The 26,956-nt window shown below is 37.5% G+C and overlaps 1 protein-coding gene across 2 annotated transcripts; it reads left to right on the top strand.

Annotated features, from left to right (window-relative positions):
• Positions 1 to 40: 40 nt before the first annotated feature.
• Positions 41 to 21,971, top strand: mmd (monocyte to macrophage differentiation-associated). 2 transcript variants are annotated; one of them, XM_044331973.1, is made up of 7 exons: positions 41 to 118; positions 13,884 to 13,965; positions 14,081 to 14,241; positions 16,418 to 16,492; positions 16,595 to 16,696; positions 17,583 to 17,652; positions 19,702 to 21,971. In XM_044331973.1, the coding sequence occupies exons 1-7, from the start codon at positions 81 to 83 to the stop codon at positions 19,903 to 19,905; spliced, it is 732 nt and encodes a 243-aa protein (XP_044187908.1). In that variant the 5' UTR covers positions 41 to 80; the 3' UTR covers positions 19,906 to 21,971. The 2 variants fall into 2 exon arrangements, with proteins under 2 accessions (XP_044187908.1, XP_044187909.1); XM_044331974.1 differs by lacking the exon at positions 41 to 118 and adding an exon at positions 12,333 to 12,822.
• Positions 21,972 to 26,956: the final 4,985 nt, after the last annotated feature.

The following is a 26,956-nucleotide window of genomic DNA, read 5'->3' as shown; positions in this document are numbered from 1 at the left end:
CATAACTGACTCTTTTTTTTGTACATACATTTCTTTTTTTTTATATTTCCTTGTTTTATTGCTGCTTGCTGCTTCGGACAATGCTAGGATTTGACCTACACAGGACCAGACTCGGACGGTAAGGGAGAGTGACATGTGTTTAATGTCTTTAAGTGCTGTGTGTATGCACGTGAAATCCCTCTCAAGGATCTCAAGCCAAAGCCTGCAGTCTGCTCTGGAGAGGAGATGTCACAACTGATAAAGCACAAGGAATAAAGAGAGCATTTCTGTTGTTCTGTGTTGACAGAATGAGTAGCAGAGTGGTTTAGAGTTAAGGGTAGGGTGAAGAAAACATTAAGAGAAGTGTCGTAGAGCCTTTATGACACACACATGTGCCTTTAAAGATACTTCATGTCATTGGACTTTATTCCTTATTATCTCGGCTTTAACTACTCTTTTGAAATCAATTGCTCTTGATCAGCTGCCATTCAGGGATTAGTGTTCAACATTTGGTTAAGTCTGGATAGATGGTAACCTGTTACATAACTGGAGGAAGTGTGATGTGCATGGATGTGGTTGTCAAAGCAGGCAGACAGAAAGGTGAAAGCACTGCGATCAAGGTCCTGACCCGCAAGGTCTGGATTCTTATTTTGAGACGTGTGCCTTTAATCACCCCACCCACACAAGAGGAAGATGTTAACCCTTTAGTCTGTTCACCTGCTGTATACCTGCCACTGTGCGAGCACAACCGTGACTGGAAGTTCACCTGTTGTTCGTCTTAAAAACGTTTTGATAAGCACGATGAACAGATAACCAGCACAAAGAAAGGCTATTTAGCTCATATCGCTCATATCACTCAAGTGCAGATACGGTGTTATCGAGATTGTAGACACATGCAAACAAAGTTTTGTGTAAACAAGAATGTAGCACACGATAGCCATGTTTAATAAGTAAACGGAGCACAGTTTGACATAAAACTGCAGTTCTGGTGTCCAGGTCTGAACATAGAGTCTCCAGGAGAACTTATTTTCTCTTCTGATGCACTCAGTATCTATTAGTTTAATAGCATCTGCCACGCCTTAACTTCCATTATATCTGGCATTTGCTTTCATGCTTCTTCCGGCGTTCCTTGTAAATGATCTTGCGTGCAGAGTCATGCTGTAATCTGTGGTGAGGCAGATTGATTAGCTGGAAACATGCAAGCATGGTAGCAACATTGCACAGATGCTATATTTATTTTTATCTACATTTTACTTTATTTATTCTAGTGGTTGTTTAGCTTAGTGGTTTTTATTGTTATTTTTTTCTTTTTAAATCCTGATCATTGGAGCCTTGAACACTTTTATCATGTCTGTCTGTTGTCTGTGTTGTTTGTAAAATGTGTATCAAGATGGATGCCTTGTCTACTGTAAACCAACGGGTACAAACAAAGAAACCTGAACCTGAACCTGGAGTACTGGGCCCTATCAGAGCAGTCAAAGGGTCTGAAACCAATGCAGGGGCTTGTTCAAGAGGCAGGTTTACTGAGTAGTCAGGATAACTGTGCAGAGGAAAACCCAGAAGCCTGTCAAATCTGAAACGTGGACTAAAGAGAACATTTTCAGGGTTTTTTTTACACTACACCTCGGAAAAGGCTCCTGATTGGAGTTTTGGTCAGACAAATGTTTCCTGGAGATATACACTGACAGAAATAATCCTACTGGTTGAGTTTAAATGAAACTTAGAAAGTCAGACTGTACTTTATATGTATTATAGTATAGTTAGCTTGCTAATAACTGAAATAAATATCCTAAATCACATTGTGTATCATGTCAGAAGTGCATAATTAACAGTTTCTGACTTGTAAGTAAGAGGCACTGTGCCCATTCAACTTGAGGAGGCTCATGTTCCCTTCCCTTCTATTTTCTCAATAAGTGCTTTAATTAGGCTTAATAATACATATATATAAAGCCTATATGTAAACAAAAGTCACTTTTCTTTATGTTTTTATTCACATTTAACTTTGCCTGCTACGTACAGACGCCCCTCTCTGTTTAGGCTACTTGGCTCCTTCCAGCTAGAAAACTCTTCGTTGTATCACCCTGGAAGTCGTGTAGAAATGTCGTTAACCGCAGTGTGAGGTATGAATAATCAATCCCAGCTCACACCATAAAACAGTTTGACTTAAATGAATGTATAAATGACTTTGAGCTTCAGAATTTGAAGAGACTTTAGCATCAGAGGTTTTAACTATAACCCACAAGTAATTAACATTAGCGTTAGCTTGTTGTCCTTTACTGTAGCTAAATTATTGTTTTTGTCCAAACAAATCAGCTGTGAAACAGGGGATGGACATAAGGAGATTTATTTTTTACAGAGTCAAAAGCTAAAGAGTGTCAATAAAAACAGCAGCTAGCATCCATGTTTGTGAGCCTTCTTTATGCTAATTAACCAACAGCGCTGCTAGTTAACCAGCTAACGTTAGCCCTGAGTTTAAAACCTTTTCACTAATGTTTTCTTGTTACTGATTAAGGCTGCAACTGATTAGTATTTTCTTGATTAATGAATCAGTCGTTTGTCTATCAAATGTCAGAAAATAGTAAAAAATGTTGATCACCAAGATGACGTCCTCAAATTTATTCTTTTGTCCCAACCAGCAGTCCACAACCCAAAGATATTTAGTTTATTGTCACAGAAGACTAAAGAAACCAGAAAATATTCACATTTGAGAAGCAAAAATCAGAGAATCAGGATATTTTTTCTGAAAAAATGTCTCAAAACATGTATTTTGAGTATTAAAATACTTGTTGATTAATTTTCTGTCAATGTGCTAACTGATTAATCAACTAATCATTTTGCTGACAGGGAGGCGGTTTGATCATAAACACAGCCATAATTATGATCTTGCCTGAAAACCAAACAAACATGAACTCCTCATGTTAGCCAAAGTTTATTGTCTGAGGTAAGGAAACACAAATTATAAGGATATATAGTGCTATAATGTCCATGTAAAGTATTTTTAACCCTTGTTGGTTAATAAATAAACTATCTACCCTAGCGCCTGATTACTCAAGAGACTGTGATTACAGCTTCCAGTTTGTGCTGCCAACAACAACCAGGAATAGATCTCAGGAACCCGAACGGAGCCTCAAGTAATCCTGCTACTTCTGAGAAATGGGCAGTAAATGGACCTCATTCATAAAATAAGTTGACAGCATTCTCTGTAAGGTATTGTTAGGATTAGCCAAAAAGATGCTAAATACGTTATGCAATTGAAACAAATGACATTGTTTCCACGTCCATTATATAACAAAAACTTTGTGGCAAAGGTTTCAGGAAAAGTCTTTAAGTATCATCGTACAAACCAGGAGATGAAGGAATATCCTCATAAGATGCACTGATCAATCTTTGTGGCAATATTTTTGATAGTTTCTCATTAGTTTTCTATTCCAGTGAAACCAGTAGATACAGTAGATGATCAGCTTAACCACAAACTACACCTACTTTCACGAACTTAGTATTAGAGCTGCGATGATTAGTTGATTAATTGTTTAGTTGATCAACAGAAAATTGATTAATTGATTAATTCTTACATTATCTGGTTCCAGCCTCTTAAATATGAATATTTTCTGGTTTCTTAAGTCCTCAGTGATGGTAAATGGAATATCTTTAGGTTAAAACAAAGCATTTGGGAAACAGTGATCAACATTTTTCACCATTATCTTCCATTTAAAGACAAAATGACTAATCAATTAATCAAGAAAATAATCAACAGATTAATTGATAATGAAAATAATTGTTAGTTGCATGTCTTGCTTTCTGCAACACTTGAGCCTCTTTAATCTTTCAGCACTTTTGTTGATTGTTGCACTACTTTCTTGTTTATGGTATTTTTCTTATGCACTTGTCTACTTCTAGTTGTTTCTTGCTTTGATAATTATTAAGAAAACAACAACAAACAAATAAATAAACATCTGTCTAGTGCTCCTTCTCATTGCACGGCTCTTTTTGAGTCACTAACACTTGATTGTCTTGTCTCGCTTTTGTAAGTTGTTTTGTATAATTGCGTCCACCAAATCCCAAAATCACATCTTTCATTATGTCTTACACACAAATACAACATAACATTATTTTAGTCTCCGTATTCGCAAACAAACACAAAAAGTAAAACAATCATTTGGAGTCAAAGTTTTGGCTCTGATCAGTATTACAACCTGATCTCTCAAGTGTCTAAATTTGTTAAAAACTAGAAAACTCTACAAAACAGTTTGATCAATTGTAGCAATGTACCATCATGAAAACATTTCTGTAATTAGTATAACTGTTCATCATCATCATCATCATCATCATCATTGTCATTATCCTGCTTGATTTCAGTAGATATATACAGTATAGTCCTATAATGGTCTAAATGCTGTTAAAGAGGTATTTTTACCTGTAGTTTGGGGAATATTTTGTTTTATAAGTGATCAAATTTGATTATATTGAATATTTTTACTGAACTGTGTTGTTAGTAAAGACATATTTGTATTTCTAAACATTTCTTACAGTATAGAGCTGCAACGATTAGTCGATTAATTCATTAGCCGATTGAAAGACAGTGAATTGACTATTTTGAGAATTCATTCGTCATTTTTTTCGGCAAATTCTTTGCTTCCAGCCTCTCAAATGTGAGGATTAGATTTTTGTCCTCATGACACTGAGGTGTAAAGTGAGTACAGGAAAGCAGCCATGCATTGATGCACTCTGTAATCCTCAACCAGAAGCGCTGGTGAGTTTTCCACTATAGAGCACGCTAGGCTCAGCTTGTTAGCTACAAGATTAATTAACACAGGTGCAGCAAAACACAGCAGCAGCAGCAAAGCTCCTGACCTAAATACACTGTTTAGTTTTGCATTCAGGTGAATAAAGATATTTTTATACTGCAGAAATATACTATATATAATTAATCTGATCCAAATTTAAAGGACCAGTGTGTAAGATTTAGTGGCATCTAATGGTGGGGTTGCAGATTGCAACCAACTGAACACTCCTCACCCTCATCTTCCAAGCGTGCAGGAGAACCTATGGTGGCCACGAAGCCCTTTCTAGAGTCAGTGTTTGGTTTGTCCGTTCTGGGCTACTGTAGAAACATGGCGGTGCCCACTCCCTATGTAGATCATGGATGTATAAAGAGAACTGGATACAGGAAGAGTGCCGGGCTTTGAAGCAAATTTGACATAGTGGCCAAAATGTGTAATTACAATGTCACGTGATGCACACTGGCCCAAAAAGACATACAGATACATTTTTTTGAACGTCACAACCCCAACAAAATGTCTCACTATCAGAATTTGATCCATTCGGTCCAATCACATTTCAAAAGCCTGGAAGTGCCGCACGGTTGAATTGTTTCATTCACCTTTCAAGTTAGCCGGAGGGCTAAACCGGAAGTAGCCGACTCGGCCAGCGAAAGTCACTACTGCACATGCTCTATGGGCCGCACAGATGCAGAAGCAATGCGGAAGTTGTTGAACTTTTTTAGCTTCATGCGCCACTGAGCAACTTTCATAGCAATGAATGAGGTCTCGCCTCCGACGCTGTATCCAGTTCTCCTTATACATCCATGATGACCTCAAGTCTGTTCCACTAGATGCCACTAAATTCTACATACTGCACCTTTAACTGGCACAAGTACATTTATGGAAATATAAACTATTCAATTAGTCACCAACTACTTTGATAATCGATTATCGTTCTGAATAATTTTTTTAAGGAGAAAATGACCAAATTCTCTGTTTCCAGCTTTTCAAATGTGAATATTTTCTGGTTTCTTTAATCTTCTGTGATAATAAACTAAATGTCTTTGGGTTGTGGAGACATTTGAGGACATCACCTTGGTCTCTGGGAAACATTCTTCACAACTTTCTGACATTTTATAGACCAAACAACTGATAAATTAAACTTCCAGTTGACATATTTTGCAGCCAATCATGGATGTTTTTCTTAAAATCTTTGTTGTGTAAACAAATTTTCTGCATCTGTCAAAAGTTTTAAAAGTGCAGCTCTGGTTTTCTGTGCTGACGATTACTTTCTCAGACAGTTTTAACACTTACAGTCTCTAAATTACAGTCAGATAACCTTCCTCCATATTGATTTCCTCACCTTCCCTGTCCCTATACAAGGTAAAACTATGGCCTCTGCATTCTAGCGTGAAACAGTAAACCAATTACAAAGCTGTTTAACCCCCGGGTCACGTGTGTACATAAAGCCTCTTTTATTCTGAGGGCACTCCCACCTACACAGTGCACTATATCTGCCCCATAAGGTCAAAGAGAAGTTGTTGTGTTGATCGTCTGCTGAACAAGAGTCTCCACTAGTTTGTGATCGTGGAGGATTTTCATGTTTTCTATCAGCTGAGAGGAAAAGCGTAGGACACTGAAACTAGGTCAGCGAGCGTCTGACCCTCATGAGACATTGAAATTGTGTCAAAACTTTGACTGCTTTGACTTATCAGGCAGGTGAGATAACAGGACATTTAGAAACTATCCGTACAGTAGCTCTGTGATGAAATTTCACCCCCTGCAACCTACAATACAATACAGACATTTTAGGATGTAAAAAGCTTTATCTTATTAAATATATTTGCAGACGTCTGTCGGAGGGTCAAACTGTGAGTCATGGATGGAGAAGAGCTCTCTCATTGGCTGAGACATCTTGCCAAATTGAAATTCTGGTGGCCGTATGGTTGCTGAGTTGGTTGTGTGAGGATTAATAAACACTATGTCAATTGATGTGAGAGATCATTGTTTGTTTGCTTTTTCCGGGCACTTCTGTATTATTTAAGTCAGAAAAATCAGAGTAGCAATTACGAGTCGGATGCTGACGTCAACTCTATTTACAAGCCAGAAGCTGGTAATTAGGGTAAATCCCGTGACATGAAGCGAGGCATTAAGCCACCGTCAGAACAAAATCTGCATTGTGGTGTGGCCAAAAGCAGGAGCAGGATAGGAAACAGCGTGGGTAGGGTTGTAAACATAAACGATGGGAGCTAATAAGAGAAGTCTACATAGTATAGGCTTACTGCATATTAGCAAAAACTGTACTGTCACTCTCTCTGCACTCACTACAGCCAACAATCAATATTTCTTAAATAAGAGGTCAGTCCCACCTCTCTCTCTTATACTGGCTGGACACCGGAGAGCCTCGCAATTTCACGCGTTAAAGTTAAACCAGATTGAACTCAGCGTGAAGTGAAACTGGTGGGTCGTTTCATGACTGGGATTGAATGCGTCTCTCTCTCTCTCCGTTCCACAGGAATGAATGAGAAGTGAAATGCGGCCTGACTGTGTCATTAGGGAAGATCTAAAGCTAGAGAGGAAGAAGACAGGGGGGGGGGGGGAGCAGAGGTGACCATGACGTTATCCATCAACAGACCTTTTTCACAGAGGACATTTTGACATGTCACAGTAGGAAAAGCACAGGTCTACATAATAAAATGGGTAGATTCTGTTTCGCTTCAGCGTCCTGTCACACTATCACGGCTTACAAAACCATGTAACAACTGTGCTTTTCCTACTATGACAAGTCAAAATTTATGCTGTAAAAAAGGTCTATTAGTCAGCAGAATTATCACAGTACAAAACATACAAGACAACCATCTCTTCAATACATATATATTTAGATATTTGTACAAAATAAATCATTCAATCTTAAACCACCGATGTGTAAAAGCAAGTTAATTTATTTCAACCTCATTTTTCAAAACACATTATAACCCAAACTCTTTAATATTGCTCTTAACATTCATAGAAATATGTAGTTGATTTCTAAGTAAAGTACAGTTGACCTGAACATATCCCACAGTTAATTATCCTCAAAATAATTTAATAAAAAATGGTAAAAAATGTAATATCATGTCCTGACATAAAAGAGTAGATTGTGTGGACTCAAACAAGGCAGATTTTCAGAGTAAAACCATGTTTAAAACAATAGACACCAGTTACTCTGACTGATTAGACCTTTGATGGTCAAGCTGAGGTTTGAGTTTGTGGTCTTGTAGTGTAATATTGTGTCAGCAGGGTTAACGGGACACTGCAAGAATAATAACTTCTCCATTTAATCGCATCATCTGTTGACCGATTTGTGAGTTTGCGGATCAAAGCTGAACAAAAGTCGACTCTGACTTGCGACTGCGCTGCAAACTGCAAAATGCAAACGTGCAAGAAAACTGGCAGGACAGAAGTGATGGAGATGTCGGTTCAGCTCAGTCTGTACATGCCAGCATAAGTGAAAACACCTGTGCGGTTGGACCGTAGATGTAATTCATCCTAACTCTAAACTAAATAATGTACCCAGACCTCAATCAGACTAATTAACCATAAGCTAAAACCTCCAAAACAGTGGCTTTACTTGTTAAATAAATCAAGTTATTAAAGGTCGGGCTGCTTTTGGTTTCTGTTTTTTACTATAAAATAAAAGTGCAGTAATAGGGCAGCAAATTAAAACAGACAAATCTAAAAATCATTGGATTTTAAAGACAAATAAAACAAATTCCAATGTAAGATAAAACATTTAAAACGAATAAAACAGAAATAAAAAAACAATTGAAAGTAAAATCAGGGAAAGGCTCTTTGATAAAAGTATGTTTTCAGATGAGATTTAATATTCTCTCTATTGGAGCCAATGATGTCATAAACTGCAGCAGTGTAAAACAGTGTAGAAACATAAGCTGCCTTAAAAATGTGAATTAACTGAATTAAAGTCGAGTAATTAGTTCAAAGTTGTCTCGTGAGTAAAACTGAATTAAGTCTGAACTCTGCCAGAGATAACGAGCTCAATGAACGTTTCATTTATATTTTCTCAGTTTGAAGAGTCACTTCTTCCTTCGTCACAAGCTGCAGCTGCTGGAGACGCTTTGTACAAAGACAACAAAGACGGCTGCTCTCAGTGACCTCGTTAAATTATGAGTGTATGGAGGTCGGGACCGAATCTGATACCAGATATCTTCACATGTAGTAAAGACACACAGCAAGTTTCCATCATGTATGTTTTATGTTTAAAAAAAAAAAAAAAGGGTCTCTGGAGAGTTTGAACTCTTAAACAATGCATGTTGGGAAGTCAAAATTAGGGCAAAAACTCCAGTAAAATGAAAATAAATAATAAGAATAAGTAAAAAAAAGTTGCAAAAATGATACAATTTGCTGTTCATATGCTGATATGTTTCTTCAGAAACTTAATTTAATGAGTTAAATGAAGGCAGCACATTCATTCAAATCAAAAGACTTCAAGTTTATAAAAAAAATGATTAAAATGTTTTTATTTTTACAGTGAGCTTTAAATCCAATAATCGCTCTCAACTGTTCAACACAGTTATAAAAGCACACAGGTGGGCTGTAAGCTGATACAGCTGTTTTGTGTGATGTAAGCGTGCAGGTTAAACAGCAGAGAAAACAAGCGATCAGTGCGACAAGTCCGTCAAACTACAGGCGGGATTGTTTACAGCCAGGAACAGGAAGTCATCCTGAGCTTCTGTGACACAACGCCAAAACCTGCGTTTGGCTCTCAGGTCACATTAGAGGTGTTAGCGAAGCAGCACGGGGAGAGGGGAAAAAAAACAGACTGAAGCCAGAAACAAGGAGACACTGTCCGCTGACATATGGCCTCTGGCATTCTCCCGTTGTCTGTGCTAATGTCCTTTTTTAAAACACGGACAATGAGCTCTTTCTCTTGGTCTAGATCAATCCCATTATCTGCTCTCACTGGTACAGTAACTGCTACATGTACCACATAGACATACTTATATATTTATTAGGTTATAGCGCACGACCTGACCTCTCCAGAGTAAGAGGTTTTATAATGTTGTGCTTTCTCTTTGGATAAAAGTAAAAATAGAGAACTGAGCAGTTTGGATTCGTCATATAACTCTTGCTTCAACTGTATTTTTTTGTCTTTGTTGTGCGCAGCAGCGTTTAACACCAGAGTGTACAGCTTGAACTTCATTAAGCCTGAGGATTGAACTTTGGTCTTACATAAACACTGTTAAATCTAAGAGTCACTGATCAAGTTGCAGCTCTATTATGTAACGGGGGCTGTTATAGCGTGACACTGTGTGTGCAGTTCACTTGTCTGCTGCAACATCAGGCTCCTCGGGTTTTTTTGCAACAACTCTACTTAGATGTTGGGAAAACGACTGCTTGGCCATCAAAGTTATTCATTTCTTTGTGTATATTAATACATGCAGGATGCTGTTTCTGGTTGTCTTTTAGTCTACAGTTAATCTCATGTTGTGTTTATGTTGTTGACACAAACCACTGTGTTCAGTGTTGCATCTTCCATCTGAGAGGAACTGCTTATGTAACATGCGTGCTTGACAAGAACATCTTTTGTTTAACAGAACATGCCGAAAGCTATATGGCAAATACGACAAAAAATCAACCAAATTAGACTGAAATTCAGATTTTATGGACTTGAAGCCATGTTATTATTGTTTGGAATACAGAAGTACTTCATAAGCACTTTAACAAAGGTAAAAACTCTTGGTTTATACAACAAATTTAACTTGAACACGCAGTAGATGGTCAGTTTAAATAATACTTATTCCTATTATTTCACTCTTGTATTACATTCAAACAAAATGTGCTACTCATCTCCCACACATTTATATCTTTGGCAAACTTTGGTTTTGCAAGCCTTGAAGTTACAAACAGTCTGTCTGTAATTTATGTTTTGATGTGAGTTGATATTTTTCCAATTTGAACTCATAAATTCAACAAACGCTCGCTGTGACACTTTTTTCTAAACTGATCTTTCTACCTCTATTTAGATCTAAATGCATGATACAACAGAAAATACATCAGTATTGTATTTTTAATTACAAAAGTCCACCACTTTCTAATTAATTAACGGTTAAGGTGAAGGATAGACTAATGCAACTACTGGGTTGCCAGGTTGTGAAAATCAAGTCATCACTTCTGGAGTTGTAAACATTGTAAACCATCAATTCTGTTGTTTAAAATGTTAAATATTTAATTTTAAAAATGTGTATTTATAACAGTCTGCAGTCTTACATGATAATAAGTTAATAAATTCATTTTGGTCCAGTTGCCCTGTAGCTCTTTTCCAGAAGGTCAGAGGTCAAACAGTTAGTTACCAGAGCAGTCGTCCTAAAGACGGAGGAGGATTTTTCACTTTAAAGGACAAGTTCACAGTTTTTCAAGTGTGTCTTAAAACAACAGTCAGGTGTCCATATGAGCAGTGACAGAGGTTTTTCCTCGCTGTAATCATTCCTCCTGTTCATACTGGATATTAAAAGATCCTTCAAATGTGCTTTCAATGTAAGTGATGGAGGCCAAAATCCACATCCAGTCATTTTATGCAAAAATGCATTTAAAAGTTCTTGTGAAGCTTATATGAGGCTTCAGCAGTCTGAGTTAGTCATATCAAGTGGATATCTGACACATTTACAGTCTTTTTAGCATCAAATTCTCTCTTTGTGTTTCCTTGGACAGTGTTTCCCTGTTGAGCTGCGGTGGAAGCATAGAAACAAAAAGAGGAACTTTAGCACTAAAAAGACTGTAACGTTGAAAGATATCTACTTGATTTGACTCATTTGGACGCTGAAGCTTCGTATTAGCTTCAGATAAACTTTTAAATACATTTTTTGCACAGAAGGAGGACTGTGGATTTGGTCTCCCATCACTTCCATTGTAAGTGCATTATTAAGGTATAATTGGTATTATTAAGGGATCTTCTAATGGTCAGTATGAACAGGAGGAATGATTACAGCAAGAAAAACATGTTTCAGTCATTTGGGAACTTGACTACAGTATTGTTTTCAGACTTGAGAGACACTTGAAAAATTGAGAACCTGTTCTTTAAGGTCTTATACTGAATTATAAATGATTTATAAAGCATAAGTAAAATTATTTATCACCCATTAATTAACCATTAAGCCATTAGCTAGTATTTAAGTGGCCTTAGAAAGAACTATGTTATTCTATATTGCATCTGTTTTCTTATATTCGGCCATGCCTTGAAAATAACAGTTAAAATAAGCATGATACAGTCTTGAAACATGCAAATACGATCCCAAACTGTCACTGTCACAGTCACTGAATATCACAACAAACAGAAACCACTTCCAGAAAAGAGGAGTTAAAGAAAAACATGAAAAAAGCCGTAGACCTAAACCATTTCCCGGTATTTTGACATTTGTTTATTTATTTGCGTGTTTCTTTCTGTCTTTCAATCAACACATGCATATCCAGAATGTGACTGTCACGCTCTCCTCTAAGACAACGCCTACCTGGCATCTGATTGGCCGGTGAGCCGGTCATCTCGCTGTTCATTGGCTCGAACCGCTGCCACTCAACATCTCACCACCGTTAGGGCGGTGGGGCACAAACTGAAATCATACTTGAGTGTTTAGCGGCTCAGCGGGGAGCTGCCTGTCATTGAACGGTGGGGCTGCTTGCTTGCTGGGGTCTTTTTTTTCTCCTCCCTCCTGTCGGTCCTGGATGCCGCTATGGATATTTGTAGCTCCAAGAAGAGGGAGTGAACCAGTATTTATTACAGGATGGTCTTAAGAAAAAGACTAAAATGGTGCCTTTGTAGTAGGAGTATTAAAGCTGCCGGTGCCTTGTAGCTGTAGAGAAAGTTAGCTTATGAGTAGCATATAACGTTAGCTAGCTGGCTAATGCTAGGCCTTCCGTTTTCTTTGCTTTGTCAGGACAGTTTATTGTTTTATTCCTCCCTTTGTAACGCAGCCAAAGGCAGCCAAATCTTTTGTTTGCTGGCGTTTGCAGATTTTTTTTCTTCCTCCTTTTTCCTATCTCTTCTTGGTAAATAAGACACTGAAATGAAGAGAGTGAACAGCTTACAGAGGTGGGTGAAATCTGAAAATCTGCCTGTTGTTAAAATGATGCATCAGGCAAAGATTTCTGATATATTTGTTTTTGGTTATATTAATAATGTAACTCTCGGTGTCAGATAATCAGAGGAAAAGCTCGTCGGTTGTTGTTTGTTACCTCATTCTTCATGTTCTTTTAACATAATGAAAACCTGTTTTCCTTTCAGGTGCAGTAATACAACAGTTAATTACTTTATGACATATGAACTTTAAATGAAATGAATAGACAGTCAGGAGCCCAAATGAAAAGTGAAACAGGTTTTTCTTGCTGTAATTATTCCTCCTGTTCATACCGGCTATTAAATCATCTCCTCATAATGCAATCACAATGTAAAATCCACAGTCCTCCTTCTGTGCTAAAATATATTTAAAAGTGTATCTGAAGCTAATATGAAGCTTCAGCATCAAGTAGATATCTTTCAACGTTACAGTCTTTTTAGTGCCAGAATCCCTCTTTGCACAGCAGCTCAACAGCGAAACACTGTCCGAGGAAACACAAAGAGGGAATTTGATGCTAAAAAGACTGTAAATATGTCAGATATCCACTTGATATGACTAACTCAGACTGCTGAAGCCTCATATAAGCTTCACATCAACTTTTACATGACTGTGTGGACACACTGTGCATTTTGTCCCCCGTCACTTGCACTGAAAGCACATTTGAAGGATCTTTTAATAGCCAGTATGAACAGGAGGAATGATTACAGCGAGAAAAACCTTTTTCACTGCTCATATAGACACCTGACCGCTGTTTCAAAAACTGTGAACTTGTCCTTTTAAAAGCACATTTACATTTTGAATCAAGTTGCATAAAGTTTGCAGCTCTATAGTAGATACAGGAATACATGCACTGTTGATGGTTCATTTTCTTTATTGTTTTGAACACTAGAATCTACTTTACGTCCTTAAATCAGCATTTTCAGCAGTCCTCTCTTGGTTGAGACAGATTCAAGACAAATGGCTCGTTGAAGAGAAGCTACAGAGAGTTTAATCATTCTTCCATAGTTGTTTATTTTTTTGTTTTTGTGTGTTTCAGGTTCATGAACAGACGGGCCTCTGCTAACTGCCGCTACCAGCCCACCTGCTATGAGCATGCTGCAAACTGCTACACTCATGCAGTGAGTGGTTTTGTAACGTAGATGACACAATCTCACATTGGAAGTTGCTCAAAGTCAGTAGTAGTAAGATTTTGTTGTGAATGTCTTTGAGTGGTTTCATCGTCCTCTCTCGTAGTTCCTCATTGTGCCAGCCTTCGTGGGCATGGCGTTGCTGCACCGTCTGTCCGACAACCGCTGGGAGAGGATCACCGCCTGGGTGTACGGCATGGGCCTGTGCGCCCTCTTCCTGGTCTCCACCGTGTTTCATATCATCACCTGGAAGAAGAGCCACATGAGGTGAGGAGAACAAACAATCTGCAGGGAACCGGTACTGACAGCTGTCATAAAAACATGTATGCACAGAGAAGATAACATGATACAATCAAGCAGTTGAGTGTATGACAGCTGTTAGTATTAGTGTTTAATATCAGTTTCCCCTCAAGGAATAAAACCACACTGATACCCGACTGTTGACAAGGATGTGTTCATCTTTCTGTCATTCTTTAACTTCCTTTTTTGGCTTTGCTTGGTCTTTCTGGCTCACTGCTATTTTCCATATTAGTATCAAGTTTCATGTGAAATCTTTTCTGTTCCTCTTACTGAGAACTGTGTTCAACAGTTGAATTGCTAAAGTCTTTTATCTCCTTTTGTGGAGCAGAGACTCAAAGACTTAAAAGACTTTGTTCAAGAGAATTATCGTCACCATCGCTTTGGCTTTGAAGACGTCTTTCTTTTTCTGCTGGTTTCCTTTTTGGTTGTTCTGTGTGTTTTGCGTTGTTTAAGTTGCGTCGGAGGCATCGCCATGATTACAAATACTATATTGGACTTTTTATTGATATCTGACAACAATGGCGACGTATTTTATGGCATATTTCTACATCTTTGCCTATACAATACCTGAGTTTTGTTACTGATATGAAAAAACACTTACTTTTAGAAATTTAGACAAAATCTTCTTTTTCATTTTAAAAAAAGAAGCCAAAGCTCTCAAATGTTAAATGTCATCTAAACACAGGCAGCCATACACAAACTAAATAAACTACTGTCTAAAACTGGCAGCATTTTCATTTAAATCAGGAACTATCCAATCAAAGAAGAAATAAACGAGATGACGAATCTGACCAGACATTTGAGTCCAGTTTTCACCCCATAATTAGACAACACATTTCAGTCAGAAACTAAAATGTTTTTAAAGGTGCAGCCTTACTGACAACTGATATTATATAAACTTTTTGGTAAATTTACTGTATGTATTTCTCTTGTGCGCTGGATGTGATGACTTATTTTAAAATGCAAAGGAAGGGAGTGTTTTTCTGAGCTCACAGTTGAAATAAACATTTAATTAAAAAAAGTACAATTAATGATACAAAACCAGCACGAGGAAGGTTTGGTTTTTGTCTTGTGAATGTGCATTCTGCCGTGGTGTTTTTCCTTTAAAACTGAAATCTCTAAGTATTTTAATTAACGCTGCATTTACTGTGGTGAGACGCTCTTCACATGTTGCCACTGAGAAATGGTGATCAGGTGTGTCAGGTTCCTGTGCAGTTTAAGATAACCACTTAAAGGGGACCTATTATACTTTTCCTTATTTTCAGTCTTATATATATGATGTTACAATGTCAGATGTTCATATTAAACGTGGCCACAGTGTCAAATAATGAGATAAACATATGTAGAAGTAATCTCTGTGAGCAAAAAGCGCCGGCTTTAGACTGCCCTGAATGTTTTTTTTCTACTTTCAACTCGAGCTGTCAGCTCGTGACGGATTTCTTAATATGGCCATCTGCTCCACACAGCGCACCAGGACTATTCCTCCCTGCATTATTTCTAACTGATCTGCTGAACAAACAGCTACAAATATCATATGATGTTGTGCTGCCCGGTTTTAGCGCAGTCTCCTGTTATTTAGTCATTTAAAAGTTTTTATATTTATTTATATTTTTATGTTATATATGTTACATATTTTTATATAAAGCGGCAAAGGCAGGAAATGTTGGGTTTTCATCAGCAGTAACTTAACACGACTCTGATACAGCTGCTCCTTGGGCCTTAAAGAGACAGAAGCTAAAATGGCCTGTTAGGAGACGGACGCTGAACAGAGTTTTTTGAACTGTGAATCATGCAAAACTACTCTGATGGAGTCCCAGAATAAAAAATATAGAGCTGGAAATGAGCATAATAAGTCCCCTTTAAGTAAATACACACTGTATTTACATTCATCATCATACAGAACAAAAACGACTTGAAGCAACTTCGATCTAATTCATCTGTAGATTCTTTTTCCTTTTCTACATCTTGAAGTTTTGACTGTTGAAGTTTGAGTTTCTGTTTCTTCTACTCTGTGAACCACTCAGTTCTTTTGTGGGAACGTGATATCACTGCCAGAAAGAACATCCAAATAATCCTTCTTCTTCGCACGTCAGTGAGTTAACAAGAAATAACGTGTTCACCTGTTTGTTGTTTGTTGTTTCAGGTCAATGGAACATTGCTTCCACATGTGTGACAGAGTCGTCATCTATTTCTTCATCGCTGCCTCGTACACACCCTGGTGAGTGTCAGACAGACAGACGACCGCATACACTCACATGTATCTTCAGACATGGAGAACTAACAGGTATATATACTGTTTTTTGTTTCCTCCTCCTCTCAGGTTGAACCTGCGTGAACTAGGCCCTCTAGCAGCACACATGCGCTGGTTTGTGTGGTTGATGGCTGCTGCTGGAACCATTTATGTCTTCAACTATCATGAAAAGTGAGTCTGATCACACAGTTAACCTGCACCACTGTACTACCTTTTATAACCTGCAGCACCAATTTGTAAAATGTGCTGTAAAAGTCACTTTTCAAGGAAAAAAAAATCAGGATTTATCTCCAAACTGAATGTCTTTGGGTTTTGGAGTGTTGGTTGGGCAAAAAAACCCAATTTGAATATTTCAACAAGACACACAAACAAAAAAAAATCACATAAGGAACAAAAGTAGAATAAAAACAAAGCAGAAACAAAGTTTATACTTTTAATACTTTCATACTCAGAGAAGTGCTGGATTCATTCAAATTTTAAAAAGTAAATTTAAAAAATTTTACCATAAAATTTGTGTAATTTACTCAAGTGCAGTTCAAAGTCAGTTAAATACGTGTTTTGAGTCTGCAGCTTCCTCCTCCTCCTGCCCGTCTGTTTTGTGTATAACAGATGTGTTATCAGTTGATCTGTAGAGTTTTTGAGGCAGGTTAGACGAGTTCTGTCTGTGCTTCATTTCATTGTTTGTGCTGAGTCACTTACTGACTGTTCAGACCTTTTTATGCATTCAGTGTTCCTCCAAGAAAAAATCCTTTCTGTTATTTTAATTATATGTTATTTTTTCTAAATTTATAAGCTCTATTAAACCACAAATAGGTTGCTTCTGCCAGATTTGTTAGTTATTTTTAACTAGATACATTCCAGCGAACAGTAAAAGGGTCTTTTGGCTGTTTGGAAACTGCTCAACATTCACTGAAATGGTGTTTTTATTGCAATAAAATAATATATTTTTCTGTAAAAACTCTCTGAAGATTTGTTTCTTCTTTCTCCGGTGCTTGAAATTTGCTTTTATTTTCATCACATCGACCTCGTCGGTGAACTTGTTTGTTTGTCTTCACAGATATAAACTTGTTGAGCTGGCCTTCTATTTGACGATGGGTTTTTTCCCCGCATCAGTGGTGACGTCAATGGTAATGTATTATCTTTTAAAGCTATAGTATGTAACTGTTCTGCATTAAAATGTCTAAAAACAATCAGACCTATGTTATATATTTTGTTCAGTTGTGAACTTACATTATCCCAAATGTTTCTAACAATTTTCAAAACCAGAGAAATCTGTAATTTAATGAAAGTTATGGTCCGTTTGATTGTTTCACCTGTCAATGGCGTCATACCTCCTCCACCACAGAGTACCTGCGTACTAGATGGTTATCTTGTACACATGCGTCAGCGTTGTGGTTGTTTGACAGAAACTCTCATAATTGACTTTTATTCAGTTTTAAGACACAATTGTTACAATGAACTTTTTAGATCTTGGTTGTTGTTAAGTTCATATTTTAAGCAGATGAAGGATTTTAGTCATCGGACGTCTGGATCTTTAGTTATCAGAGAAACACAGTCCCTCCTGGACGTCCTGTGTCCGCCGAACAGTCTCGGAAAAACACTGATTTTTAACATGAAACTGCCTTAGTCAGTGTTTTTACTGGTATTAATCAGTGGGTCCGTTGTTTTGGAGAGGAGGAGACCTCTGTGGATAATTCAGCTCCCAGTAAAAACATCCTGAACGATGAACACTGATTCATACTGTCTTCAAACTCCGTCTTTTGTTGTTTTGATTGAGAGACCCCCCCAGTGCAGAAAATGACATATTGTGCATTTAATATATTTACAGTCACATTCAGATTATTTGCATCACTTCATCCACCCAACAGCCCGACAGGCTGCTGCAGCAGGGTGGAGGTGTCTTCTTCTTGAGAGCAGTGGTTCACAAAGTGAGGCATACGGACCCTTTGGAGGTCTTGTTGGTGTTTCAGATGCAGTGTGTCCCCTATAATTGTACAGGTCTAACGAGAACCCCGGCCAGGTGTTTAGGTGTCTTTTAAGGAATAGGGCAGTGCGTAATGTGTGTGCATAACGAGTGAGGGGTTGAGCGAGTGCGAGTGGCAGAAAAGTGAGCTGAATGTGAGCGGATCAGAGGAAAAGTTCAGCAGTAAGTTGTCGGTCTGGCAGTAAATGTACAGTACAGACAACAGTGTGTCAGTTAATAAATGCTGCAGCTTCTCAAGACCAAGAAAAGTCACGTCTGTTGTTTCCCCAACTGCTGGAAAAGTGAAGGGGGTTAGCTCTGAAGTTAGCAACAACGGGTTAGCCGAACCTGAAGACGCTAAACAGAGAAATAGAGAACGGAGAAATGTGTGGCTGCTGAGTTTTAACTCCCGCCCTGTCAGGCCAAAGCACTCAGCTGAGGGGAAACACTGAGATGGTTCCCAGCAAGAGGATTTACTGGTTTCTGCTAAATGTGTTGTATTAAAGAAAGAAGTTCCTCTGAGGTTCTGCAGGACTCGTCCTGCTTGACAACATGTTGTTGTTGTAACTACAAACCATTTTCAATGGTTATCTGTGTTGTCTGCTGCCCTCTTGTGGTTTTGGTGAATATGGCAGCTTTATAAAAAAAATACTGTATAGTGTAAATGATAGTGTGCTCTAATGGTAACACTACACTGTGTTACCGAGGTGATTTTACACCAAAATGATGAATCTCAGCTGGACTATTGATGTCTAACTGTAGAATAATATTAAACAGTTTGAAAATTTTTAATCTTTCTCACAAAAATATTTTTATAACTGTCATCACCGCCACATTTTTAAGTTTTTATCAGATTTTTTCAGTTGTGTTCTGTGATGCTTTGTGGGACAACAGTGTGTTTCAACACCACACTCAAAAGTTGTGCAATTTTTTTGTCTGCATGCTGTTATTTTTAAATGAAATATGATTTTTTTTGTCCTTTTACCTTTAAGTTCTACACTTCATGTAAATAGATAAAGCTGCAGAATTCATTCTTCATAAGTAGCAGCTCATTTAAGAGCTTTAACATATAAGAGGTATAACCTTTAACACAATAAAGTTTAACTGAACCACAAACTACATCTTTCAAAATGACCATGAAGTTGAATCAACAACAACAAAAACTGGACCCTGAGTGTGTTTTTCTTCTTGTGTTGTGTTGTTTGTTCTGCAGAGCAACACAGAGGGGCTTCACGAGCTGGCCTGCGGAGGACTCATCTACTGCCTTGGCGTGTTCTTCTTCAAGAGTGACGGCGTCATCCCCTTCGCCCACGCCATCTGGCACGTGTTCGTGGCGCTGGCTGCGGCCGTGCACTACTACGCCATCTGGAAATACCTCTACAAGGCTCCCAGCGCCGAAACCCTCCTCGACTCGTGACCATGGCGGGGGGCTGGATGCCGGTGCTCCCCCTCTCACCCCCCCCCCCCCCCCCCCCCCCCCCATCCCCCTCTAAGCAACTGTGCTCCTGAGCAGAGGCGCCCGCACACTCAACTCCCTCAACTGCCCGCTAAAGCTGCAGCGACAGCCGAAAAGTTTACGAAAATTTCTGACCATGAATTGTTTACTGTTTTCTAACGTGGAGGAGAACAGTTTTTTTTTTTTTCTCAGCGTCTCCCAACGAACAAAAACTACTTTCAGAGTTGTTTTGTACGACTTCAATATTTCAAAAAATAAAAAAATAAAAAAACGACAGGGAGGGAGGGAGGGAGGGAATTTTGACTTTTTACACTTCGTACTAACCTCGGCACATCGATGAGTATTTGAGAAATTTTATAGCGGTCTTTTTGTATCACTTGAAGTGAGTCACATTCCACAGTCGAGTGTCAAAACCTGGAGATTTCTCGTTATCAGCAGGGGATTTGAACACTGGAGATATCGAACGAGGTGCTAAAAAAGTCAGTTCTTCTCGGTAGTAGGGCTGGGTATTGATCGAAAACACCCCAAACATCTGATTTTCACTTCTGATAGCAAAAATTCTGATAGAAATATTCTTATTTCAACAAAAGAAACCAAAGGTCTCAAAACAAAAGCAACTTTGCCAAAGTAAAATCCCAAAAAACTAACTGATAGAGAGAATAAGTAGAGAATGAATTTGACCGCATGTTTGATGTTGCTCCGTATCAATAAGATGTTTGATACCCAGCCCTAATCAATAGTGAATACAGACTGTGTGAAGTCAGTCAGTCAGCGCTTGGTTTTGCTCTGCTGGTGTTTTTCAAGTCAGGTAAAAAAAAAAAAAAAAAAAAAGAAGGAAATGACAAGAAAATGCTCCTAAATGGACGTTTGATCATTTATTTCCACTTGTTTCTCTTTTGATTTGTTTTTACACATACCCATCTTATCAGTTTCTTTTAGTTTGTGTTGTTTTTTTTTTATTGATAACCAAATGCAGTTTCCAGGGAACCAGAGTTTCTCCTGTTAGTATTTATTCAGCGCCCCCTGCTGGAGGGATGTTGTACGAGGATGATTTGACAGTAGAGCTGCAACGATTAATCGGTTTGTTGCCAACTATTAAGTTAATCGCCAACTATTTTGATAATCGATTAATCGTTTTGAGTCTTTTTGTTGTTGTTGTTGTTTTAGAGGAAAAAAATTGATTCCAGCTTCTCAGATGTGAATATTTTCTGCTTTCTTTAATCTTCTACGACAGTTAAACTGAATATCTTTGGGTTGTGGACAAAACGAGACATTTCGGGGACGTCGCCTCGGCTTCTGGGAAACATTTTAAAGACCAAAATAATCGACAATAACAGACAGATTAATCGATAATGAAAGTAACAGTCAGTTGCAGCTCTAATCGACAGCGTTTCAGCGTGTGTGGAGGTGAGACGGGTGAGGTGGGATTTAGTTAATGAGCCAAATGACGAGAGAAAATCAGCTCAGGCAGTACGAGGAGATCTTTTTTTTTTCCACTGTATAATTAATGTGAACAGAGTGCAGTAGAGTGTGTTTATGCACCAACGTTTTACTGTAGACCAGTATTACATTTCCTCTGATTTCTCTCTCTCTCTCTGTTTTTTTTGATTTTGCACCACTAGGACGACCAGTGTTTCCTGTTTTGGTTTCCTGAAGTGTGTCGAACCAGTGAAGAAACCTCACGTCATGTTTTTTTGCTGTTGGTTTTGTAAATTCCTCTTAATACGGCTCTCTCCCATTCATAAAATCCTTTTCCTCCTTTAGTGACGCGTGGAGCTGAATGATTGCATATTTTTTAAATATGAAATGATCGATTTTTTTTTTTTTTTTTTTCCTTAACCACTCTGTTTTGTAACGTTTGTATATTATGTTGATTACATGAATCCTGGCCTTTGCAGGGAAAAAAAAACAAACTGCTTCTTGTCTGTTCCATTGGCTGTTAATGGTGCTGCATATACATGAATGCTCCTCCACTATACTGAGTATCACCTTTCTAATGTGACAATAATAAAAGATGGAAAAATGCACCACGTCTGCGCCTCCGGATCCGGATCCGCATCATCATCATTCATAATGAGAACTCTCAGGTTTCCATTTTTTAATTCTGTTTGCATTGATTGTCTCAATCGCTCTCGTTACTCAAACGCATTTCCTGCACAGACACAAGAGAAGAAGAAGAAATAGAAACCCTCTGTATTCAATATAAAATACCATATAAAACTAGCTTTAGGCTGCAGTATTGGCTGCGTAAAGCTGGAAAATCTTTGCTTTATATAGAAATATTTTACTATTAACCAAAATAAGTCAAACTTCCTGAACACATCAGTATTAAATTGTCTTTATACACAAAGCAGCTGTAGAGTAAAATCTACAATACAGTCTGAAATGAGCTAAATTGTTATTTAAATCAGGTAACATTGGATTAATATGAGATAGGTATGGAAGACGAAATGTGACTTTTCAGTACGCTGCGCCAGAGATGCTGTTGGTACCCGATAAGTTTGATACTTATTGCCGATGCAATATTTAATATTCTGTACGCATATCACAATAACACAACAATAACATTTCTTTTATATTTTAGCTTCATTTTTAAAAAAATCAGAATAAGCCATATTTCTCAAACGCATCAGTTAAAGCAGCCATATAAGAACTTTAATGTTAATTTGCAGGATTTTATCAATGTTTCATTTAATTTCTTGCTCACATTTAATGGCTGAAAATATTGATCATCCGCCTCTCGCAGCGACTCTTGTGGCTCAACAACAACTCAGCTACATGTTTAAGTGATTTTTTTTGATTGACGTGTCAGTCGGGATGTGTGCAAAGGTTTTATTTGAGTTACGTGTCTTGAAGGTTTCTTTTCTCTCTAAAGGCTGCAATGACTAATGAATAATAATTGGCAAAATTATTATTTAAATCAGTAAATATAAATAATGCTAATAAGATATACCGATATCAACACAATACCCTTTTTCAGTACTTATTACCTTGAATAATTAACTTTTTAATACAGAATCTCTCTTTTATTTACCAGAATCTGACAAAAACTTATCAAATAAATCAGTATATAATGTTTTAACACAAAGATGTTGTAAAACATCTTTGCCTGAATAAAATAAAGTCCTGATTTAAACCAAAAAAACATCTGAAACATTAATTAAACTAGAATCTGTCCAAGCATCTAGTGCCAAATTTTGATGAGACACTTTTTTATGATACTTGATTTTATTGACACATTTTTATTGAATACTCAGAAAATGCTTGATTTTTTTTTTTTTTTCCAGAATTTGTGATAATTTCTGAATACTGTAGACAAGCAGTAATACCATAAGACATGTCAGAAAGAATTGGGATTTTATTAGACACTACAAATTACAGAGATGGAGAGGCTGAGGGCTGAACAGCACAAAAATAAATGTTATGCATCCATTCCATGACAAACAAGACCGAATACTCCTTTATGTTGAATGTTTTTTGTTTTTTTTTACACTCTAAAACAGTCCGTTGGTGTTGCCATGAATACAATGGTTACAAGTCTGTTGCAATGTCCAAAGTAAGAAATGAAAATAGTTGTCAGCGTATATATAATATATTGATTTTTTTTTTTTTTTGATGCACTAAGAAGCCCTTCAGTGCAGATCTGAACCTATCCGAGTGGTGCTGTGATGAGATCTTTACATTGCTGAGAGACTGGGGAACAGTCAGTGTATTCAAGGCACTGGAATAGACTCAGAATTATGGTTAACGTTTCCGGGTGAGGTAGTGAAATCACACGACAGTGAGGTAATTTTGGGATACACATGGATTAATTATTGGCTTTTTCCTATATATATATATATATATATATATATCTATATGTATATATATGTGTATAATTTCATAAAAAGATGCTCCGCACGTCTGGGAGGCATCGTTCCAGTCTTCACTCTTCTCTACGAACCCTGTTCACGCTCATCTGTGCAGATAAGCTGAGGGGAACAAAAACCCTCAAAAAACGCAAAAATATGAAGACGACAGTTTGTTGTTTATAAAAGAATCATTTGACATCGCACACACCTTTGGATCGGATCGATAATGTTTAACCAAGTCAAGACTAAGATGAGACTTAGATTTTTTTTTTTTTTGGGGCTGATAATGACTTTTACGTTTTTTAAAAATCCTGAAAAGAACAAAGTATGGAAGTTCAAGGCTGACGATATTTACATAAACTCATTTATCATCTTGTAAAGCCTAACTTTCATTTTCATATTTAATTACTGCCAAAATGAAAACTCCACTTTTCAGTAATTTTTTTTTCATCAAAAAATTGATGTGAAATAAACTTTTCATCTTCAAACTGGCAGACAGCCTAAACTTGAAAATAAACTGGGCTTTTACATTTAAAATTATCCTAATTTTGGTTAGTTTATGATGAAACACTTTCATAACGACAGGATGCTTTGAAGCCTCTGTTAACCATCAAAACCACTGGGTGAAATATGTTTTTCTTAGCACACACAAACGGAAGATGAAATTTTAATTTACTTAAAAGGTTTCCAGAATAGTCTGTCATTTTGGCAAGAAAGATTATTTACTTTCTTGTCACTAAAGCTCACTAATTAACATGTTATAGCTTGTTTGTTTAATCTCTAAGTAGCTGGCATCTTTTCATCAAAGTGAGTCTATTTACCAAAATATCAAACTATTCCTTTAAATAATTTTATTTTAATACTGGCAGCCTTGGACTTCCATATAATGATTAGAAATGTCAGTATCAGCCTTCAAAAATACAAATCGGTCGCATCCTAGTTCAGACGGATTGGCAAAAAAAAGGCTTTGCAACACTACAGCACAACTAACATTCGGGGGGACTCCACTGTATGCCTTCATTGAATAAAAATAAAATAAAAAAACCTCCCAGTGTCCATCACTCAGGTTCAGGAACACGCTGCGACTGCACTGGCCAAAGGAACCAATCTAACACACAGAGCAGCATTAGTGACCAGCTATAGATTTCCCTTCCTTCATAGTAACTTCATTCAAATCAAATCAGATCAGAAAGAAACAAAACTCACAAGCCGCACAGTTACAAAAAAAAAAGCCTCAACAAGTCAGAATATGCAAGAAAGAAAAGCGTGCTGCTGGACATTAAATGTCGGGACATGTCGGGGGGGGGTGGGGGGGGGGGGGGGGGTTACGACTCTAAACATGAAGTGTGTTTTCTTGTCATATGTGAGTCGACTGATTTTTTTAAAAAAAGGGGGGCGAACTGTACATTCTCTCCTCTGGACTGCATTTTCTGCTTCCTTATTAAATTGGATTAACATGGTATGGAAGCCTAAAGGTGGCACTAACATAAGCAGGAGTGTTGTCATAATAATAATAATAAAAATAATAATAATAATAATAATAATTATAATTATAATGCCCAGGAGGTTTTGGGTGCTGCTGAATATTCACAAATCTCTGTAAACTACCACGTCCTAACTAATATAGAATATCAAAATACAACTATATGCATTTGTCTTTGAGTTATATACTTGTATTCTTTAATAATATTCTGGATCTGTTGTGCCTTTAAAATACATAGTTCAGTAATGTATAGGAAAAATACTGTACAAAAAGAACAACTTATAGAATAGGTTTATATAAACATATCTCTTGTAACCAATATATCATCTCTGTTTGTGAATCGTTTGGTCTGCAGTAAACAAATTGATTGGGTTAACCACAGTATTGGACAACACCATCCAACTTTTTTTTTTTTTGTCAACATCTTTTACATTCATACAGCCATCTTAAAAAGAAGGCAAACATAGAGCTACAAAGAGAGACTACAGACATCTGTATTGATTTCTAAAATAAAAACACTCATATTAATCATGCTAAGTTAAACAGAAGCAAAAAGAATTATCAACAACTTTGCAAAAAAAAAAAAAAAATCAAAAAAAAAAAAAATCAAGGTTTGCAAATAGCTTTTTCGTTCTGTGAAAGAAATCATGCTTAAATCTGAAAACAAGGAGGAGGCTAAACGACAACAATGTCAAGAGTAGTATTAATACTAACAATTATATCAACAGAATATATATATATATATGTATATATATAAAAAAAAAAAAACAACAATCTTCCATCTGAGAAATAAAAGGTAGATAAATATGAGGCGGAGGAAATTTGAGCGAGTGGAAACATTGCACCGGATCAGATTGTGAGACACGCATTAGTGCAGAGGGTCAACTAAGGTTAGCTTAGTTAACGGAGGTTGAGCTAAGATGTGAGGTGTGAAAAGGGGGGGCGGGGGGCGGGTCTGCAGGAAGGGGGGTGAGGAACATGTCGGTTTAGTTGTGGACAGGATTTATTGCTCAGTGTCCGGATGATGAAAAACAAAAACAAAACGTTTAAAAAAAAACAAAAAACAAAACACAAATCTACGTCACGATTGCACAAGAAAAAAAAAATTTTTTTAAGTGCTATCTGAACGTTAGAATACCGAAGATGCTGTTAGAGAAGCTTGAGTTGTGTTAGAGCGCTGGGAGGAGGAGGGAGGGGGCGCGGGGGGGGGGGGGGGGGGGGGGGGGTTAGACTACCAAAATAAAACATGAATATTGAGGAAATAGTTCAAAAAGAGGATGTTGTTGACAAATCTTTTACAAGGCTTAAAAAATACAAGATTTTGAGGGGAGGGGGTTTGGTGGGGTGGGGGGTGGGGGGGGTAAAGCAGGCTCTCGGACACGTCACATGGCTGTAGCACAGAAGGGAAACAGGAAACAGTTTTCAGTCCTGATCTCACGTATAAAATTGGTATGAAAGTGAACAACAAACAGCATGGCATCGTTTCTCAAAAGTGGAAGGTAGCATTGGGGGTGGGGAGGTGGGAGGAGGGGGGGGGACTCAGCTGGTGGGTTGGCTCATAACTCCTCACAGGACATCAAAGTGGGAAGTATGCATGTGTAAATATATATATATTCATCTATGTATATGTATATATATTTAGTTGAACGATGTGTACAGAAATAAAAGAAGGAAACAG

Source organism: Thunnus albacares, chromosome 17 (assembly GCF_914725855.1).
Source record: "Thunnus albacares chromosome 17, fThuAlb1.1, whole genome shotgun sequence".
Lineage (NCBI taxonomy): Eukaryota > Metazoa > Chordata > Actinopteri > Scombriformes > Scombridae > Thunnus > Thunnus albacares.
The sequence above is the reverse complement of the archived record's forward strand: the minus strand, read 5'-3'. Positions and strand labels throughout refer to the sequence as shown.

Bases quoted from the DNA above. Each gene is read 5' to 3' on its own strand.
- mmd (XM_044331973.1), top strand. From the start codon at position 81: ATGCTAGGATTTGACCTACACAGGACCAGACTCGGACG. The intron at 119-13,883 runs GTAAGGGAGAGT...TGTGTGTTTCAG, and splicing joins CACAGGACCAGACTCGGACG to GTTCATGAACAGACGGGCCT. The intron at 14,242-16,417 runs GTGAGGAGAACA...TTGTTGTTTCAG, and splicing joins TGGAAGAAGAGCCACATGAG to GTCAATGGAACATTGCTTCC.